Source organism: Dasypus novemcinctus, chromosome X, assembly GCF_030445035.2.
Source record: "Dasypus novemcinctus isolate mDasNov1 chromosome X, mDasNov1.1.hap2, whole genome shotgun sequence".
NCBI classification, from domain to species: Eukaryota; Metazoa; Chordata; class Mammalia; order Cingulata; family Dasypodidae; genus Dasypus; species Dasypus novemcinctus.
The window spans coordinates 186981145-187004135 of NC_080704.1; the positions used below are offsets into that span (position 1 = coordinate 186981145).

Genomic DNA, 22991 nt, shown 5'->3' on the forward strand with positions numbered 1-22991 from the left:
CCAACACCTCTTTGGGTTTTGTTTCCTTATTTCTCAGCCTGCTCCTTTTTCAGTCTCTTTGCTGACCCCTTCTTCTCTGCCCATCCATTCAATGATGGAGCATCTCAGAGCTCAAACCTGGGCCTTAAACTCTTTTCAATCAATATTTTCTCCCTTCAAAATCTCACTCATTCTCATGGTGTTAATGGTCATCCATAGCCTGATAACTCTCTTATTTCAGACTTCCCCCTGAACTCCAGATTCATATAGCCGACTACCCCTCAACATCTCCACCTGGATATCTCATAAAACCCATGTGTCTAAAATGAAATTTGTGATCTTCATCACCTCATCCTCTCCCACAGGCAAAATCTTGCTTTGTTATGTGAATGAGAGTTATCTTTAAAATCACTCTCACTTCCCATATCCATTCCAACATTAATCGTGGCACCATCATTAATCACAGCTCATATTTACTATTAGCTGAGCACTTGTTTTGTGTCAAACACTGTCCAAAGTATTTTACAAGTTTTAACTCATTCATTCCTCACAATAGCCCTATGAACGAAAAAACTATTATCCTTCTTAAAGGAGAGGAAACAGATGCCCAGAGAGGTTAATTAACTTGCTCAGTATTTTTTTTTAAAGATTTATTTTTATTTATTTAATTCCCCTCCCCTCCCCCGGTTGTCTGTTTTCTGTGTCTTTTTGCTGCGTCTTGTTTCTTTGTCCGCTTCTGTTGTCGTCAGCGGCACGGGAAGTGTGGGCGGCGCCATTCCTCGGCAGGCTGCTCCCTCCTTCGCGCTGGGCGGCTCTCCTTATGGGTGCACTCCTTGCGCGTGGGGCTCCCCTACGCGGTGGACACCCCTGTGTTGCAGCACGGCACTCCTTGCGTGCATCAGCACTGCGCATGGGCCAGCTCCACACGGGTCAAGGAGGCCCGGGGCTTGAACCTCGGACCTCCCATGTGGCAGATGGACGCCCCAACCACTGGGCCAAAGTCCGTTTCCCTAACTTGCTCAGTATTGAACCCAAGTAGCTGTAAGTTTAGATCCCACACTAACTACCAGGCCACAGCTGCCTCTTATTTTGACTCCTGAAGCTTTTAAATATATTTATTTTTCACCATCATTACTACCACCACCATCTTAACCCAAGCTACCATTATCTCTTGTCTAAACCACTGAAATAGCTTCTTTTCAAGTCTCCTCACATCTGGTCATACTCCCTTTCAAGTCCTTCACTTACAAGGAAACTGGTGAAACTTATTTGCAGTTCAGATCTGATTCTAGCCTAACACCCTTCAGTGGCTGCCATTCCTCTTAGAATAAGGTCAAAACACCCTATCAAGGCCTAAAATGCTCTGAATTTGGTTTTGTCCTTGGTATCTCTCCAGCTTCATCTCCCATCATGGCTTTCTCTGTTCTGATCCTATTATAGAGTTCAGTTCAAGTGGCATCCTCAGGGAAGCCTTCTCTGTCTCTCCAGTATAGGTCAGGAACCTTTATTTTATGCTTACATGTAATTACGTAATTTTCCTTCAAAGGAATTCTCAGTTTTTAATTTTGCATGTATTGTGACTATTATGATTACTTGATTACCTGACTACTATCTGTCTCTGCATTATACTATAAACTCTGCAAGAGCAGGGACTTACATGCTTTGTAAGTTAATTTCTTTTCTAAGTCTAAAATTTATACATATTCATTATAGAATTATTGGGAAATGCAGGAAAGAATTAAGAAGAAAGTATACCTCCTTCCTTATTCTATTTGGTTTTTAGATGTCTCAATTTCCTCTTTCTAGGTTTACTTACTGCTTTTACTATAGTGAATATTCAGAGCCTTTTAAAGTCTCTCATTCCTGAAAATGTTTTTATTCTTCTCACAAAGCTGATTCATAGTTTGGCTGTGAATCACAGATTGAAAATATTTTTCCCTCAGAAATTTTAAGGTATAGCTACATTATAGTGTCAGTATATTTACCATTCATTTGAACATGATCTCTTACTCCCAAGGGAAAGTATCTTGGCTTTATTCTTTCTGCTCTGAAATTTCACAATGATAATTTTTGGAGGCCTTTTAAAAAAACTCAGTCTACTGGGTACTTTCAGTATGAACACTCATATCTCTTAATTTTTAACATTTTTCTTTTATCATTTCTTTGATTCTTTTTATTATTTTTTATATGATTCTTTTAAAATAGATCTGTTTTAAAATATATTCTCAATCTCTTCATTTTTTTTTACTTTCTAGAAGATTTTTTCCATTTTATCTTCCTATCTTCTGTTGAGTTTGTATTTTCACAATCATATTTCTAATTTCTATTAATGTGCTCTTATTTTAAATGTTTCTTTTCATAGAAGCCTGTTATTGGCTTATGCAATATCTTGAATATTTATTAAAATACTAATTATAGTTTTTAACATGTTCTTTTCTAAGTATTATATCTCTTCTGAGTTTATTTTTTCTTTGTATGTCTTTGCATATCTCTTTCTTATTTCAAGTTTTTCTTAAATATCTGGTCATACTTGGTTTCCCACTCATAGTTAAGCAAAATAAAAAAGAAATATCATTCTTAGGTAATTGGAAGAGTGATCTGCCACTATATTTTAAGACCCCCAGAAGCCAGAATTCCGTGGGCTTTTCTCTGGGGTTCAGGGTCTGAGGAGAACCAGAGAAGAGAGTTTTGGGCAGTAAGTTCAGAAACCTAAGGATTTTTGTGCAAGCATGTACATACCTGGCAGAGACCTATTTACATAGCCATTGACTGTATGCATTTTAGGCCAGGACCAAGCAGGTGTAGAATCCATAGACTGTGTCAAGGAGACATTTGCTTCTGAATGCCAACTTTTCCCTAACAAGAGAGGAGGCAAAGATAGAACCAGGTAAATGTCTGTCTCACGAATGATTCTCCCTCTCTCCTTCCCTCCCTCCCATGGGGTGAAGACTGCTCACATTCTAAGAAATTTTTTCAGTAGAGTAGGCACAGATGACATATCCTTTCAAAATCAGTAAGAGGAGAGAAGACAATCACCAAAGGCAGACATTTCTTGCTCAGACTGATTATCCCTCCCTAAATTTGTCTGTGATAGCAGTGGGAAGGGATAATGGTAAATGCTAACTAGGAGAAGGAAGGATATTAGTTAGTTTGAGCCATGAGGATTTCATTCTATTTATTAGCTGATTTATTTGAAAGGAAGCAGATGAAAATCATCCTAGGAAAAGGGCTATTGGTCAGTCCCTGTCTTAATTGCTTCATTCTACCCTGTAGTAATGAAACCCTGGAACCTAAAAGTTTTCCAACTTCCTCTCTGAAATTAATAAGAGCTAAAGCACTGAAAATATTATTATTGGACAGCTTCTCCTTGAAGTAAACTTTGTGTGAAGAACTGGCAACTAATGCTGATACCTTCTGAAACACCCAGCCTTCTGGGAATTATTGTAAGTTCATTTATCATCCACTTATTGTTCATTCTTTCATACCCATATTTACTGAGCAGTATTGAGTACTGAGAACTGATAACAAAGAGAAGACAGAGTCTCTCCCTTCAAGAAAATTAAAATCTAGCTTGACTAGACAGATAAATTGACAATTATAGTATAAAGTGAAAAGTGGTATAATAGAGATGTGAACAGAAGGAAAAGGATATGTGGTCAAATACAAATATTAATAAAAATTTTAAAAACTGCAGTGAGTTGCCACTTCAACCCCCCAAAGTAAATAAATAAGTAAGTAAAGAAATAAATAAAGTAGAAAATAATGATATAGTGTGATAAAGAGTAAGCACAAGATGCTGTAGATATATATAAAGCAGGCCTCTAACCAAGAATGGATGGCTTTATGGGGGAGAGAATAGCAAAATGAGTCATCCTTAAAGGATAAGAAGCTTACCTGGTATGAAGGAGGAGAAAGGCTTTCCAAGCAGAGGAAAAAATACAAGTGAGGATCTAGATGCAAGAAAAAGCATGACATGTTTGAGTGCTATAAATTGTTAGTATGCCTAGAGCCTGGAAGATATGGCAGGGAAAGGAGCACAGGGACAGGTAAACAAGGAATAGATTATGCATCATTGTGTTAAGAAGTTTGCATTTTTACTGTTAGGGTAAGTTATTAAAGGGTTTTAAAGACTGAAATGACATGATCAGATTCACCTTTCAGTACTTTCCCTCTGGTTGCTATACTAATAATGGAGTGTCAGAGAACAAGAAGAGACACAATAAGAGTAGTCAGGAGAGAAATGATAGGGGACTCAGTTAAGAAGATGGCGGGGTATATGGATGAGAGTAGAGAAGTAGATTACGATGTTGTTATCAGGAGGAGGAGGAAGAGGCAGAAGTACTAACACCTTTGAGAGCCTATTCTGTGTCACACAGTGTTCTAAGTCATTTGTGTGAAATCTTAAATTTAATCATCACAACAATCTTATGAATAAAAGTAGTATTATTGTGAGAGTTTGAGATTATTTATGAATTCCAAAAGAGATTATGTTTGTAAGTTGATCTGTTCCTCTGGGTGTGATCCCCTTTGATTTTATTAGATTCAGCTGAAATGTTTTTGATTAAATTATGTCAAGATTAGGGCTACGATTCAACCACATCAGTAGGGTGTAACTCAGGTTAAGTCCCTGCCCCTTTGGTGGGCTATATAAATGAACACTCACTCAAGAAAACATATAGGAAGACAAAGAGAGAGAGAGGTCCACAGACACAGAAGAAGAGTGCACTTTGATCCTGCAGGCCCAAGAAGAGAGATGAGCCATTTGCCTGATAGCTTGCAGCACTGAGAAAGCCCAGAAAGAAACAAGCCTATGCCAGCCCAGAGCTGAGAGAGAGGAAGGCTGAACCCTCACAGCAGTTGGCAGCTACGTTGCTTTAACATATGGCAACCAATTTTGGTGAGAAATCAACCTTGAGTTGGACTTTTTAGGGCCTTGTAACTGTAACCTTTACCCCAAATAAAAACCCTTTATAAAAGCCAACAGATTTTCTGGTACTTTGCATCAGCACCCCTTTGGCTGACTAATACAATCATTATCTCAATTTTACATATGAGGAAACAGAAAGGGTATATAACTTGCCAAACACTGCACACTTAGTAAGAGATGAAGATAAAATAAGTTATCTAGAAAGGAGATCCCAAAGACTTTGCTGATGGATTTAATGAGGGGGATAACTCCAATCTGTCATCATCCTCCTCTGTCTTCTTAACTCAAAGATGCCAATGAAACTTAGGTTGCATTTTTCTTTCTTGTTATTTACTTACGTACCCATCTCCTTCATTACTGAACAGTAATGTAGTTTGTGATCTTTCCATAGTCGCTTCCCCTGGACAGTAACAGTACACATTCTCAAATATCAAATTAAGCTAATATATTTAATTTCTTTCAAGAACCCAAATTCATATTGCAGCTCACTAACCTTCATCAAATACAGCAAAAAGTAGTACAAATTCATGCACAGTCTTTGTCTTTTCTTCAGTCAGACTACCTGAAAAAGAAAAGAAAATTTATATTCTATTCAAAATATCATCATAGGAAATAAGGAGGCCTTATTTCATCAGCTACTTCAGACTAAGAACAAATGTCTGGTCTTTTGTGAAGATGGTAGTGTACGGTGCAGCAGGATTCAACCCACTTCAAAAAATAGTAAGTGGAGAGGCAGAAACTGTCCAAACAACTGTTCTGTGGCTCTGGAGACCAGGGTAGTATGATGCAGCACCCAAGAGGGAGTAGGATGTCAAGATGGAGAAGACACTGCAATAACTGTGGGTGAAAAGCTTCTGTGGAAGGGAATGGTGCCCATCCCCCAATGACAAGGCAAGTAGTATTGATATAGCCTGTGAATGGCTGCATCAAATGAGAGGGCAGTAGTAGAGGTCTTACAACCTGGGAAATGGGAGAGCACAGCTAGGGGCCAAGCATGGTTTCAGATTGGTGAGTCTGGGATGCTGGTTGGATTTGAATCGTGGTTTTAGCCAGCTCAAAAAAGAGATTCTCACATGCATTGTTTGAACACAGCCCAGTGGAAGTTGTAAAAAATATATTTACTCCTTGACTGATAGAAAGGTTTGCTGAAGAGTGCCATCTGCTGGGAGGACCAGGAAATTATGCCCCCAGGAATTTGAAGGGGGAGGAAGAGTGTTATTGGTGTCATTCCTGTCCCTCTTCCCAGGGTCTTTTGGAATTGGTCTGCACGCTCTTGGTGGGTTCCTGACCCTGCTTTGATCAGTTAAACAAGGACAATTTTAAAGATCTAGAATCAATAGAACCAAAAATCAAAGAAGAGTCATATCACAAAGCTTATCAGCAATAAAACCCTAGGCAAGAAAGAGAAACTGAACATCAGTGTAAACTCACCAAGATAATCAGATGCCTAGAAATCAGCAAAAAATTATAAGCCATAATAAGAAAAACGAAGATATGGTCCAGTGAAAGGATCAAATTTAAACTTCAGGGAAGTGGACTTGGCCCAATGGATAGGGCGTCTGTCTACCACATGGGACGCCCGAGGTTCAAACCCTGGGCCTCCTTGACCCATGTGGAGCTGGGCCACGTGCAGTGCTGATGCACACAAGGAGTGCCCTGCCACGCAGAGGTGTCCCTGCGTGGGGGAGCCCCACACACAAGGAGTGCGCCCCATAAGGAGAACCGCCCAGTGTGAAAGAAAGTGAAGCCTGCCCAAGAATGGTGCCATACACATGGAGAGCTGACGCAGCAAGATGATGCAACAAAAAAGAGACACAGATTCCTGTGCCGCTGACAACAACAGAAGCAGACAAAGAAGAGCACGCAGCAAATGGACACAGAGAACAGACAACTGGGGTGGGGGGGGGGAAGGGGAGAGAAAGAAATAAAATAAATCTTAAAAAAAAAAAACTTCAGACAAGACCCAAGATTTGAAATGACTAATCAATGATATCCAAATGAAGCTCTTAAATCAATTCAAAGGGATAATGGAAAGTATGGTTAAAGAGATAAAGGATACTATGAAACATAAAGAAGAATTTGAAAACACATGAAGAAAAATAACAGAAATTATGAGAATGAAAGATACAATGGATGAGATTAAACAATTTAGAGGGAGTGTATGTGGTTCAAGCAGTGAGCACCTGCTTCCCATGTGGAAGGTCCCAGGTTCAGTTCCTGGTGCCTCCTAAAGAAAACAAGAACAAATAACAGGAAGAAAAGCAAAAGGACCAGATTGGGCGGTTATTGTGGCTCAGTGGTTGAGCACTGGCTTTCCACATTCTAGGTCCTGAGTTCAATCCCTGGTCCTGGTGCCCCAACAAACAAACAAACAAACAAACAAACAAACAAACAAACATAAATTAGAGGTAAAGATGGCATTGAAATAGCCAAGAGGACCTAACTCTCACCAAAACAATGATGGAAGGACAAAAATCTGTCCAAGGTGCTGCTTTGGAGGTCAGCAGACCAGGACAGTGCTGTGCAACCCCCAAGAGGGGAAGGAACAGACAGACAAGAAGCCAAGATGAAAACTAAGACTATCTAACCCGCCATGGCCAGGAATGACACCCTTCCCACATCCTCAAGGTGAACAGCCTGGATAAAACTTGTGGCTCACAGCAGCCAACTGAGAAGGGAACAAACATCTTTTTCCCTGGGAAGAGGGAGGCTGTGGCAGAAGGCAGAGTGATTTCTCTTCAATGAATTTGGAGAGCATAGCTTGCTCTGGCCAGACCAGAAGAACCAGGAAGCAGAGATTGAAAGAAACACTGTCATAGAACGGTTCACTAATGAGCACCATCTGCTGGCTGGCTGGTAAACTGTAAGGAGAAAAACTGCATCTAGGAGTCTTGCCCCAAGCCTCTGGGAGTGGTTCTGTGCCCCATTAGTGAGTGCCTGGCATAACTTAAGTTGGGCAGTTTTAAATACTCAGAATAAGTGGAAGCAAAAATTAAAGAATAGCCATGAAATAAAAACCACTAGGCAAGACAGAAAAATTGACCATCAGAGTAAACTCACCAACATATTCAGATGCCTAGACATCAGCAAAAATTTTCAAGCCATACTAGGAAACAGAAAGAGATGACCCAGCCAAAGGAATAAACCAAATATCCTGAGGAGAAAAAGGATTTAAGACAACTAATCTATGATAATCACAAAAATCTCCTAAATCAATTAAAGAATTGAAGGAAAATATGACTAAAGAGATAAAGGATATTAAGAAGACACTGGTTGAGCATAAAGAACTATTTGAAGGCCTGCAAAAAAAAGTAACAGATCTTATGGGAATGAAAGACACAATGGATGAGACTAAAAGAACATTAGCAGCACATAACAGCAAATTGGAATTGATTGAAGAGAGAATTGGTGAAACCAAGAGCAAAACATCTGAACTTGAAAAGGAGAACAGAAAGAGAAAGGAATGGGAAAATATGGAACCAGATCTCAGGGAATTGAATAACAATGCAAAATGCACAAATATGTGTGTTACTGGTATCCCAGAAGGAGAAAAGAATGGAAAAGGGGCAGAAAGAATATTTGAGGAAATAATAACCAAAAACTTCCCAACCCTTATGAAAGATATGAATATCAATATCCAAGAAGAACAATGCACCCCAAACAGAATAAATCTGAGACACCTATTATCCAAAATATCAGAGTTAAATAGAGGATCCTGAAAGCAGCAAGAGAAAAGCAAAGCATCACATACAAGGGAAATCAATAAGATTAAGTGCTGACCTGTCATCAGAAATCATGGAGGTGAGAAGAAAGTGGTAAATATATTTAAGGTAATGAAAGAGAAAAACTGCCAGCCAAGAATTCTTTATCTGACAAAACTGTCTTTCAAAAATGAGGGTGAGTTCAAAGTCTTCACAAAGAAAAACTGATGGAAAATATTACCAAAGACCAGAATTACAGGAAACACTAAAGGGAGTGCTGCAGTCTGAAAGGAAAGAACAGGGCAAGAGACTTGGAGGAGAGTGTAGAAATGAAGATTGTTAAGAAGGGATTATTAAGAATTATACACAATGATCAAATAGGTTTTATCCTAAGTATGCATGGGTGGTTCAACACAAGAAAATCAATTAACATGAAACACCACATTAACATTTTGAAAAGGAACAGCCACATGATCATCTCCATCAATGCATAAAAGCCATTTGACAAAGCCCAGCATCCTTTCTTGGTAATAGCATTTCAAAATGTAGGAATATAATGAAACTTATAAGACATGATAAAGGTCATATGTGAAAAACTCACAGTCAAGATCTTATGCAATGGCAAAAGTGTGAAAGCTTTCCCTATGAGATGGGTAACAAGACAAGGATGCCCATGTCACCACCATTATTCAACATTATGCTAGAAGTGCAATTAGGCAAGAAAAAGAAATAAAAGGTATTTGAATTGGATTGAAAGAAATAAAATTTTCACTATTTGCAGATTACATATTATATTTAGAAAATACCAAAAAAAAACACAAAAAACAAAAACAGACTACAACAAAGCTACTAGAGCTAATAAACAAGTTCAGGAAAATGCAAGATTCAAGATTAACATGCAAAAATCAGTAGTATTTCTGTACACTAGTAATGAGCAATCTAAGGAGGAAATCCAGGAAAAAAATCAATTTACAATAATAAATGTATTAGTGAGCCAAAGGAGTGCTGATGCAAAATACCGGAAATCTGCTGGCCATTATAAAGGATATTTATTTGGGATAGGAGCTTACAGATACCAGGTCATGAAGGATAAGTTACTTTCCTCACTAAAATCTATTTTCACATGTTGGAGCAAGATGGCTGCCAACGTCTGCAGGAGTTCAGGCTTCCTGGATTCCTCTCTTCCCAGGTCTTCTTTCTTTCTGGGCTCAGGGTTCCTCTCTTCCCAAGGCTTGTTTCTTCCTGGGCTCAGGGTTCCTCCCTTCTCAGGGCTTGCTTCTTCCTAGGCTCAGGGTTCCTCTCTTTCTGGGGCTTGCTTCTCTTTTCTCTGTGTGCTTACTTCCTAGGGCTCCAGTTTAAGGCTTCAGCATCAAACTCCAACATCAAAAACCCTCAACTCTGTTCTTTGCCATGTCTTTTATCTGTGAGTCCCCCTCAACATCCTAATGAAGTGGCCCAATCAAAGCCCTAATCATAACTTAATCATGCCCAGGTACAGACCAGATTACAAACATAATCCAATATCTATTTTTGGAATTCATAACCATATCAAACTCCTACAATAACTAATGGAATCAAATATCTAGGAATAATTTTAACCAAGGGCATAAAGGATCTGTACTCAGAAAACTGCAAAACATTGCTAAAAAAATTAAAATAGGGGGTTTCAGCAAGATCACATCAGCTTAGGTGGGCACTCCCAAGCTCTCTCACAAAAAAATGGCTGATAAGGGGCAAAATCCTTCCCTAGTGAGCTATTTTGGGAACCCACCAGGTATGATGCTTCAGGGCATGGATCCGGAGGGAACTGGAAAAAGAGGTAAAGAGCCCAAAAGAAAACCTCTCTGTGTCTGGAAAACAGTGCATGGCTAAGCACCCCCTCAATGCAAAAAGCCACTGTGAACTCTCTGACTCCCACCAGCCACTGAGTGGGAGGGAGTGTTCTCTTGGAGTAAGAGGGTTCTGGTGAAAGGTGAAGAGGGGTTTCCTTTCTGTGGGTTTGATTACTTGGGCCCCCTTTGAACATTTTGCTTTCCAGCTGGCACTGAGGTGGCCTTGGGAAGAGGAAAGAGGGGAATATGCTCAGGCAGCCTGATTCCCAGCTGACTTGGGAGAGAGGAACTTGGGCAGGGAGAGGGTGAAGACAGGCAACATATTAGTCCTACACTGAAAATTATCAAAATTCCAACTCCCCTAAAGGAGGTGGGCAGTAGGAAGCCTCGATAAGCTTTCAAGATTTTATTTAGCGTCCCCTGGGAAGAGGAGGGTTCTGCAAGAGAGTCAAGAGTGGTTTCTTTCTTTGCAGTGAGTTCAGTCACCAGGGTCCCCTTTGAATCCTGGAAGGGACCTCAACCTGAGCAGGAGAAGGAGGGGGGGATCCACTTACACAGACTGTCACCCCAAGCTGCCTTGGGAGAGAGAGCAAATAGAAAAGAAAGGGGGAGGGGACAGAAAGACACCTAATCAGCAGGAATCTTGCAACTTCCAAGAATCTAACCATCTCAAGGGAACATGGGCTGATAGCTTTCTCAAAGGCTAACTGAGCCAAGGAGATCTCAGTGGAGGAGTCCCCACACTGAATATATGAGATCCCTGGCTCAATTCCTAGATCTCTTTAGAGAAGAGATCCACCGGGTTATCAGACATCCATTATCAGTTTACTGGTAAATTAGAACAGGAAACTTATAGACATTCTTTTTGTATTAGTTTCTCTTGGATCTCTTATTTTTCTTTAAAAAAGTTTCATTTTTTCAATTTAACTTAGTTTATTCACTAAAACCCAGTTCAAAACCTGCAGCGGGCAGGCTGCAGGGTAATTTATTGATGAACATCTGCAGCCTGAGAAACTTCTTAGTGGCCTAAGAGGGAAGGCTGTTTTTCCATGGTGTTGGTTTGTTTGCTTGTTTTTTGTTCTTTTTTCCCTTTTTTATCATCTTTCTTCCCCTGCTTTTTATTGTTAATTAGTGGCTGCTCTCTTGTTTCTTCTTTATTGTGCTTCCTCTTCTGTTGTTTCCCTATTTTTTATTTACGAATTATGTTAACCTATGCTATTTCTTTTCCTATGTTCATCTTTCTATCTTCTGCTTTCTGTTGTTGCTCTTTCATTCCACCCCCCTTTTTTTTTGTTTGGTCTTCAATTTTTCCTATTCTTACTCCTCATTTTTTCACTGTATTCTTTCTTTTTACTTTTTTTATTTCTATCTTTTCTTTTCTCTTTCCCTCTCTCCTCAGTATTCTTGCCTTTTAATGCATTCTATGTACTTTTCTCTATTTGGTTTCTCATTTCATTGTTTGTACTCCACCTTTTCACTCTATTCCTCTGCACTTATAACTCAAGTTAATTACTCATTTTCCTATGTTCCTTTTCTAAATATTATTATTATTGCTATTATCCTTTCTCTCTTCATACTTATTTCCTTTTTTTTGGCCCTAATTTTTTTCCTCAAGGGAACTTAGGCAACAGCAAGGGAATAGAATAAAGGAACAAAGTGTCAAAGTGAAAACTGAACACACACACACAAATAGCAACAAAATTAAGTTCAGGATTAGAAAAAGAAGCTTAACAATTGAATAAACCCTTCAAGATAAACCAATGTCTACACGCCAACAAAAAATTACAACCCATACTAAGAAACAGGAAGACATGGCCCAGTCCAATGAACCAACAAAAAAATGAGATGAGATGCAGAACATGAAACAACTAATCAGAGATGTTCAAACAAATATCATGATTCACTTAATGAGGTGAAGGAAGAGAGTAAGGATATTAAGACACTGTCCCTTTGCCCTTTTCTTCTCCCTCTGGGATGCCTATAATGCATATGTTTGTGCATTTCATATTGTCATTCATATTCCTGAGTCCCTGCTGGGTCTTGTCTTTTTATATATCTGTTCTTCTATGTGTATGATTTCAGCTGTACTGTCTTCCACATCACTGATTCTTTCCTCTGCATGTTAAAAAATGTTGTTATGTGCTTCCATTGTATTTGTGATTTCTTGTATACTACAATATAAACTATAATCTATGTGGTGCAGCAGTGCTCTAAAATGTATTCACGAAATGCAGTGAATGTGCCACAATGATGAAAGAAGTTGTTGATGTGGGAAGAGTGGGGGGCGGTGTGGGGTATATGGGAACCCCTTATATATTTTCCCCAGTCCCTTCTTTTTTTTATTCCCCCCCCCTTGCAACTTTTTGCTTGCTCTCTGCTCTCTGTGTCCATTTGCTGTGCATTCTTCTGTGTCTGTATTTTATTTTTATTCCCCACCCCTTGTGGCTTGCCTGTTGTCTGCTCTCTGTGTTCGTTCACTGCATGCTCTTCTGTGTTTTACTTGCCCCCCTTTTTGTTGCGTCACCTTCCTGAGTCACCTTTCTGTGGTGCTTGCGGGCTGGTGGCTCTCGGCAGCATGCAGGCGAGCCTGCCTTCACAAGGAGGCCCCAGGATGTGAACCCAGGGCCTCCCTTGTGGTAGATGGGAGACCAACTGATTTAGTCACAGCCACTCCCCATTATATTTTTAATGTAACATTTTTGTGATCTATGTATCTTCAAAAAGAAACAATAAAATAATTTTAAAAAAATCAAACCACAGTGTTGTCATTTGATACTTACTAGACAAGCCACTGTTAAAGAAACAAAACTATATGTGTTGGAGAGTCTGTGGAGAAATAGGAACACTTATTCACTGCTGGTCAGAATATAGTTTGGTACAGCTGTTGTGGAAGACAGTTTGGCGGTTCCTCAGGAAGCTAAGTATAGATATGTCATATGATCCAGCAATCTTGATTCTAGGTATATACTTGGTAGAACTGAAAGCAAGGATGCAAACAGACATATGCACACCAATGTTCATAGTAGTATTATTCACAATTGCCAATAGATGGAAACAACTGAAGAATCCATCCACAGATGAATAGATTAAAAAATGTGATATACACAGGGATGAGCCTCCCTGGCACCGAGGGACCACCATCAACTACCAACTGATGATGCAACTGGAAAATGACCTTATACGGAAGGTTCAATGTGGATCAGCAGAATATCCCTGTCTACATAAAATAACATGACTTTAAAATGCTGTCTGACCTAAAGTAAGGGGGAAATGGAAAAGAGAAATGAGTTTATATGGCTACGAGTTTCTAAAAAAGAGTCTGGAGGCTGGCAGAAGGATTGCCCTCATGCACAACTGAGCAGAGTCAGAGAGACAGATAAAGCAGATACAACCCCCAGATATCGGTTCCTTCGAGGGCTAAAGAGACCCATGGGAGTTATGGTCATGGCCGATGGGGTTAACTACCAGGTCAGATGGCCCCTTTTTGGAACTGGTGTTTATGTGTGATGAATCTGGACTCAGATGGGATCTTCCTTCATAAGACTTTCATGCTAAGGTGATGGAGGTGCAGTTAATGTTGGGGTTTAAAATATATTTAGCGGATTTGAATCTCTGGACTGACAATGTGATAGCCAGGTCCTGAGCCTCAACAGACTCCAGCACCTACAATATGATTTATTGGACTTATCACACTCAGCTAAGATGGAGTTGAAGAAGGACAACCACCACACCATGGAGCCTAGAGTGATTACAACTGAAAGTGGGAGGATTGCATCCAACATCCATGTGGAATCTGAGCCTCCTCTTGACATAGAGGTGCAATGGACACAACCAATCCAATGTCCACATAGAAGAGGTGGCATTGGATTGGGATAAGTGGACATGGTGGCTGATGGGTATGGGGAAAGGCAGGAAGAGATGAGAGGTGGAGGCGTCTTTGGGACATGGAGCTGCCCTGGATGGTGCTTCAGAGGCAATCACTGGACATTGTAAATCCTCACAGGGCCCACTGGATGGAATGGAGGAGAGTATGGGCATGATGTGGACCATTGACTATGAGGTGCAGAGGTGACCAAAGATGTACTTACCAAATCCAATGGATGTGTCATGATGATGGGAACGAGTGTTGCTGGGGGGGGGGGGGGGAGAGGTGGGGTGGGGGGGTGGGGTTGAATGGGACCTCACATATATATTTTTAATGTAATATTATTACAAAATCAATAAAAAAATGTGATATATATATAAATACATGAATATATGATGGAATATATTCTGCTGTGAGAGGAAATGAAGTCCTGATGCATGTGACAACATCGATCAACCTTGAGGACATTTTGTTGAGTGAAATAAGCCAGACACAAAAGGACAAATATTGTATGATCTCACTAATATGAACTAATTATACTGAGCAAACTCTTGGAGTCAATAGCTAGAACATAGGTTACCAGAAGATAGAATCAGGATAGAGAATGTGGAGCTGATCCTTAATTTGTACAGAATTTTCAATAAAGTTGACAGTAAATGTTCAAACATGGATAGAGGTAATGGAAGCACATTATTATGAGGGTAATTACCAGCATTGAGTTGTGCATTTGAGTGTGGTTGAAAAGGGAATTTTGGGGTGTTGTATATCACTAAGAAAGATAAAGGATGGAACGTGGGACATATATCATAGTGAGTCCTGTTTTGGATGATCAATGAGATTAATATTACAAATATGGAAGCGGATTTGGCTCAACTGATAGAGCATCTGCCTACCATATGGGACGTCCGGTGTTCAAACCCAGGGCCTCCTGACCCGTGTGGTGAGCTGGCCCACGCGCAGTGCTGATGCATGCAAGGAGTGCCATGTCAGACAGGAGTGACCCCCACATAGGGGAGCCCCATGAGCAAGGAGTGCACCCCATAAGGAAAGCCACCCTGTGTGGAAAAAGTGCAGCCTGCCCAGGAGTGGCACCGCACACGTGGAGAGCTGACACAGCAAGATGACGCAACAAGAAGAGACACAGATTCTCGGTGTCACTGACAAGAATGCAAGCTGATAGAGAAGAACACACAGTAAAAGGACAAAGAGAACATACAACAGAGGTGATGGGAAGGGGAGAGAAATAAATAAAAAAATAAATCTTTAAAAAATATTACAAATATAAAAATGTTCTTACATGAACTAGAACAAATATATGTTACTATTGCAAGGAGTCAATATTGGGGTAGTATATGGGAATAAGTACACCTAAGACCAACTATGGACTACATAATACTTTAATAATCATTTGTCAATTGTAAGAAACATACCACACCAATATTAACGATCAATAATAGGAGATATAAGGGATAACATGTTTTGTTTTGTTTGTAACAATGAAAATGTTCTAAAAATGATTGTGGTGATAAAAGGACAATTCTATGATTATATTGAGAGCCACTGATTGCACAGTTTGGCTGGATTGTATGGTGTGGGAATAAAACTACTTTTAAAAAAAGAAAAATGTCCTTTGTCTCTTGTTAACTTTGCCCATAACGTCCTTTCTTTGATGTCAGACCCCCTCACAGGTACTTCTATAACTATCTGGGGTAAAAGGGCCATTTTTTAAAATTTCAAATTTGTTGCAGATCTCTACTTTTGTAAAACATAATAAAAATGAATTCCAAGAAAAATGAAATAACAAAAGACATACAGCTTAATGGATGATCCTTGAAGCCATCATGTTGAATGAAATAAGTATGATTCCACTTATATATAATAGCTAGAAGATTCAAATTAATATAGATGGAAAGTAGATTATAGATTGCAAGGCCAGGGGCTGGGGAGAAGGAATAGGGAGTTAATGCAGAATGGGTGTAGTGTTTCTATCTGAGGTCCTGGGAAAGTTGGTAATGGACGGTAGTGAGGGTAATGTGAGTAATCCCATTGAATGGTAAAGTTTATGTTGTATATATGTTGCCACAGTAAAAAAGAGCAAGTGAATTAAATGAAATACATGATCCAAGACTGGATCTAATAATGGAGGAAAAAAGGCCCAAAAGAACATTATTGGAACATATAAAAAATACAATATAGGCTGTAAGCTTTACATCAATGTTAAATTTCTTTTACTCGATAACTGTATTTTAGGTGGTTACGTAAGTGAATATCCTTGGTCTTAGGAAATGTACATGGAAGTATTAAGTATTTAAGGAGTATGATGTACACAACCTACTCTCAAATGTTTAGAGAATAGATAGAAAGATAGACACACACATGCATATATACATACACTGAAAGAAAGAATTAAAAATAAAAGGTGACAAAATGTTAATAGTTGGTGGAGCTGGTTATCTGGATGGGAGATATGTTGGAGCTCTCTATGGGTTTTATATTACTTTGCAACTAAACTGTAAGTTTGAAATTATTTCAAAATGAAAAGCTAAAAAAGACATATAGGGAAGCAGACTTGGCCTAATGCATAGGGAGTCCGCCTACCACATGGGAAGTCCGTGGTTCAAACCCCAGGCCTCCTTGACCCGTGTGGAGCTGGCCCATGCACACTGCTGATGCACGCAAGGAGTGCCCTGCCACGCAGGGGTGTCCCCCGCGTAGGGGAGCCCCGCGCAAGGAGTGCACCCCATAAGGAGAACCGCCCAGCGCGAAAGAAAGTGCAGCTTGCCCAAGAATGGTGCCACATACACGGAGACCTGACACAACAAGATGACGCAACAAAAAGACACAGATTCCCAGTGCTGCTGATAAGGATAGAAGCGGTCACAAAAGAACACACAGCGAATAGAGAGCAGACAACTGGCGGGGGAAGGGGGAAGGGGAGAGAAATTAAAAAAAAGACATGCAAGCCCATAAAATCACATTTCTTTACACTTTTCCTGTGGCTACACCATTTTACATCCCCATCATCAATGGTTTCAGTTTCTCCACATTCTCACCAACACTTATCTTCCATTTAAAAAACTATAGCCAACTTAGTAGTGTGAAGTGGTACCTCATTGTGGTTTTGATTTGCATTTCCCTAATGACTAATGATGGTGAACATGTTTTCATGAGTTTGTTGGTCATTTGCATATCTTCTTGGCAGAAAAGTCTATTCAAGTCCTTTGCCCATTTTTTAAATGGGTTGTTTGTCTTTTTTGTTGAGTTGTATGAGTTCTTTCTATATTCTGGATACTAGACCCTTATAAGATATGTAATGTGGAAATATTTTCTCCCTTTCTATGAGACTGTCTTTTGACAGCATCCTTTGGTGCACACAAAAAATAAATTTTGATGAACTCCAATTTATTTCTTTTTTCTTTTGTTGCTTATACGTTTAGGGTCTTATCTAAAAAACCATTGCCAAATCTAAAGTCACAAAGATTTACCCCTGTGTTTTCCTCTAAGAGTTTTACAGTTTTAACTCTTATATTTAAGCCTTCAATCCACTTTGAGTTAAATTTTATATATGGTGTGAGGAAAGTGTCCAACTTCATTTTTTTTTGCATGTGGATATCCAGTTGTCTCAGCACCATTTGTTGAAGAGATTATTCTTTCCCCATTAAATGGTCTTGGCACCCTCAATAGGTTATAATTAAATTAACCATAGATGTTTGGGTTGATTTCTGGACTCTCAATTCTATTGATCTGTATGTCTATACGTCTGTACCACACTGTTTTGATTACTGTATCTTTGCAGTAAATATTGAAATCTGGAAGTGTGAGTCCTACAAATTTATTCTTCTTTTTTCAAGATTGATTTAGCTATTGAATGTCTCTTGAAATTCATATGAATTTTTGGATCAGCTTTTTTGTTTCTGTGAAAAAATCCCAGGCTACTGGGATTTTGAAAGTTATTGCACTGAAATTGTAGATTCATTTGGGGAACACTGCCATCTTAACAATATTTAGTGTTTCAATGGACTAGGTAATTCTTCATTGGAATGTTTTAAATTGCAAATTCAATTTCTTTAATAGTCATTAGGAAACTGAGGTTGTATATTTCATCTTGTATGAATTTTGGTAGTTTGTAGCTTTTAAATACTTGGTCCATTTCATCTAAGTTGTCAAATATATGTGTTTAGGGAGTAGATATGGCTCAAACAGTGGAGTGACAGCTTCCCACATGGAAGGTCCTGGGTTTGGTTCCCGATGCCTCCTTAACAACAGCAAACAACAAGCAAACAACCAAAAAAAAAAAAAAAACAACTCAGGGGAGCCTATGTGGCTCAGTGGTTGAATGCTGGCTTCCCACATACAAGGTCCCAGGTTCAATCCCTGGCCCTGGTACCTCAAAATATGTGTGTGTGTGTGTGTGTGTGTGTAGAATTGTTCATAATATCTACTTATTTTCCTTTTAATCTTTTCAGGGCGTGTGGTGGTCTCCCTTCTTTCTATATTGGTAATTTGTGTGCATTTTTTTGCTAGAAATTTATCAATTTTATTGATCATTGCAAAGAACCAGCTTTTAGTTTCATTGATATATTCCCCCACCCTCTCTGTCTAAGTTCTTTAATTTCTGCATGCATTTTTATTATTCCTTCCTTCTGCTTCATTTGAGTTTAGTTCAATCTTTCTTTTCTTGATTTTTTATTTTGGAAGCTTTAGATTATTTGAGCCCCTTTTCTATTTATAAGTATTTAATGCTGTACATTTCCCTGTAAGAACTGCTTTAGCTACATCCACAAATTTTGTTGTATTTTCATTTTCGTTCAGTTAAAAGCAGTTTCTAATTTCCCTTGATATTTCCTCTTTGACCCCCTGGATATTTTAAGGGTATGTTGTTTAAATTTATATGTGTTTGGAGATTTTTCTATTATTTTTCTGTTACTGGTGTCTAGTTGATTCCATTATTATCAGGGAATATATTGTGTATGTTAGAAATTCTTTTAAATTTGTTGAGATTTGTTTCATAACCCAGGATATGATCCATCTTGGTGCATGTTTCCTGTGCATTTGGGAAGAATGTCTATTCTGCTGTTGTTTGGAGCAGTGTTTTATGAATGTTGATTATATCCAGTTGGTTAATAGTGTTGTTGAGTCATTTTGTATCATTGCTGATTCTCTGTCTACTAGTTCTATCTACTACTGAGAGAGGAATATTTATATCTCCAGCTATAATTGTGGATTTGTCTATTTTTCCCTTCAGTTCTGTCCATTTTTGCTTCACATATTTTAAGCCTCTGTTGTTAGGTACTTATACATTTAAGATTGTTGTGTCATCTTGGCTAATTGACACTTCACATCTATCAATATGTAAAGCCCTCTTTATCCCTGGTAATTTTCTTTGCTCTCAAGTCTACTTTGTCTGATATTGTCATAGTTACTCAAGCTTTCTTTAGATTCATATTTGCATAGTAAATATTTTTCTTTCCTTTTGATTGTTATCTGTGTAGATCATTAGTTTTGAAATGAATTTCTTTTAGACAACATATAGTTGGCTCATCCGTTTTAACCCAATCTATTAATTTTTGTCTTTAATTGGTGCATTTAGACTATTGCATTTAATGCAATTATTGATATGTTTCTATTTGTCTGCCATTTTATTATTTTTTTTCTGTTTCTTCCCTCTGATTTTCGTTTCTGTTTCCCCTTACCAGCTTTCTTTTGAGTTTTTTGAACATTTTTATGACTCCGTTTTAATTTGTCTATTGTGATATTTTACTATATATCTTTGTATAATTTTTAGTCATTGTTTTAGGGATTACAAAATACATACTTAACTTTTCACAGTCTATTTAGAATCAATATTTTACTACACCAATTAGAAGGTAGAAACTTTACTACCATTAGGTCCCTTTAACCTCTCCCCTTTATGCTATAGTTTTCCTATACATTATGTCTACATATATTGAAAATTCCATCAGATAATTGTGGGGATTAGTTAAACCACCTCGGCAAGGGCATGGTTAAATGATTTATTAAAGCTCATCTCTTCTTCCTTCAGAGCAAAAATAGCTCTGTCCTTGCTTATATCTTTTCACTTGAAGTTTGAAAATGGCTTTCTCCTTCCCTTTCTGCCACTAGATAGGAAGTGAGTCTAGAGACAAGGTTTCTTGTTCCAAGACAAAACATCCTTGGGAAATTTAACTTTAACCACAGTCCTTGGCTGAATCCAAAAATAAATAAACCAGATGGGGCCCTCCTTGCATATCAATATTGGTGTGTCAGTCTTTCATTTCCACAGCAGATAATGTTATATATTTTGCTTTCAACCCTTAAATATGTTTTAAAGAATGCTATGAGCTATAGTTCCAATGTCATTTGAATTTTTACAGTCTTTGTAGAGCTGTTTAGGTCCATCCAGGATGTGTGCATGGTTAGTATGGTATTTGAGGGAAAGTCTCAGTTTTCAGTCTTTGGTATGTTAATTAGGAATAGATCCACTCACTTGCAGGTTGGGAGTGAATCCAGAAGTTCATGCACACCTTTATGGGTTTACTTCTTTTTGCTCTTCATTCTCTGTTATCTCTCCAGAACTTTCCAGTTTACAGGGCTGCCCTTTTTGTTCTCTGAGCATAAACGGCCCACTTTCATAATTGTGCCACATTTGGGTTCAAGCAGTGAGGAGACAGAGTGGAAAAAAATCAGTGGGGTTTTGCCCTACCCTCTTGGCCCTGGAGTTCCACTAAATGGAGAGAAAAGTGTCCTCAGAATGTTGGATCCTGTAGGCTTCTGTTGCCAGCCACTATTACTGCCATGGGTATACCTTGGAGTTGGGGTGTAAGGAAAAGGAGATGAAAAAATGGGGAATTTCCCACACTCTCTCTGAGCATTAGGAGTTACCTTTCCCATTCCTTAAGCCAGAACTAGAAGATTTCTTCTGGAGCTCTCTTCACAGGACAGTGTTTGCCTCCACGTTTTGAGCTGTATGTAATTTAGACTGGGGAATACTGGAGGGAAGAAAAATGGTAAACTCTCCACCAGTTTGCTGGTATTTCAAATTGTGGTGTCCTTTTCTGATCTGCTTGGTTTTCCTTGCTGTTTTGGAATTCTCAAATAGTTGGGCTGTGCATTTTGTCAAGGGTTTTTTAAAATTTATTTTTTATTTATTTCTCCCCCACCCCCCAACCCCAGTTGTCTGTTCTCTGTGTCTATTTGCTGCATCTTGTTTCTTTGTCCACTTCTGTTGTTGTCAGTGGCACGGGAATCTGTGTCTCTTTTTGTTGCGTCATCTTGTTGTGTCAGCTCTCCGTGTGGGTGGCGCCATTCTCAGCACTGCGCATGGGTCAGCTCCACAGGGGTCAAGGAGGCCCGGGGACCTCCCATGTTGTAGATGGATGCCCTAACCACTGGGCCAAGTCTGTTTCCCATCAAGGTTTTATAGTTGAGTTCAGTGGAATATAAAGGGTGGTATGTATTTACTCTATCTTTCCTGGAACTAGAACCTTTGTTGACTTCTTAATTCAATTATCTGTCAAAGAACTGTTTTGATTTTCAATGTATTTATTTAAATTTCATATGTAAATGCATGTTTTGATGATTTCATTGTTTCATTAGCCTGTATATCCCACAAATAACACACTTTGGTTTTAGCAACTAATCATTAATTATGGCTATGAAACTGAACTCAATATAAGACAGATCGTACTTACAAATGAAACTGTATAAAGTCTTCTGGTCTTCATTTTAAAAAAAATCACTTTCATCATTCTGAAGTGGAATAGTGGTTTTAAAACATGTTCATAAATTCTTTGCCTATCCTCTCATCAAAGAGGAATCTAGCTCCTTTCACCTGCTATGGACTGGCCTTAGTGAGTCATTCTAACAAACAGAACATAATGGAAGTGATGTTGCATGATTTCTGAGGCTAGGTTAGACGAGGTGATACAGCATACACTAAGCTCTCTCTTGAGACAATACACAAAGTCTGAGCATGAACCATCATATAAAAATCTTGCTACCAGTAGCTCCCGTTCTGGAGAGGCCATTTGAGGAGTCTTCCAAGCCCAGTTGCTAGTCATGTGAAAAAAGTCATCTTCGAGATGATCTCAGCTCTACTCAATATTTGACAGCAATGTCATGAGAAATCCTGAGCCAGAACAGCCAGGTCAAGCCATTCCCAAATTCCACAAGAGACCCACAACAACCATGAGATAATAAATGATTGTTGTTGTATTAGGCCACTAAGTCATGGGGTTATGTAATAATAGATAACTGGAACAAAACAAAAAGTTCAGTGAAACTGATTTCACCATTAAAAAATTAGGATTAAAATGAATTATGCATAGTTTACTTACCTAATTTAACTTAGGCTATTAAACTACAAATTAAAAACAGGATTGATTAAAACTAAGATGATTTTTAAAATAAATTATAAATATAAAAATGCTTACTTTTCTTTGAGTTTATATATATATTTGTGTTACAGGTGGCAAACTAACCATCCAAACATGGATCACACACTTGGAAGTGTTTACCTCCATGTGGCTTTCAGGGAATCTGACTCAAAATTTACAAAGTCAGAGAAGAGTGGTAATCAATGCTGAGCAGCCCCCAGGAGATTTGAAGTAGAAAGTAGCAATGCTTTGAAAAGAAAGAGTTAATTCTGGAACTTGGCTATTCTCTTTTCCAGCTTAAGATTGCATTGT

General features: G+C 38.7%; 1 protein-coding gene across 1 annotated transcript in view; it reads right to left on the reverse strand.

Moving 5' to 3' along the window:
• The window catches only part of F8 (coagulation factor VIII), a 382001-nt gene that overhangs the window by 214777 nt on the left and 144233 nt on the right, over positions 1-22991 (reverse strand). The window contains exons 5-6 of the mRNA XM_058291449.2: positions 5400-5468; positions 2719-2835 (exon numbers count right to left, since the gene is read on the reverse strand). Of these exons, the coding sequence (XP_058147432.1) occupies positions 2719-2835; positions 5400-5468 (186 nt within the window). The remainder of the gene's footprint in view (positions 1-2718; positions 2836-5399; positions 5469-22991) is intronic.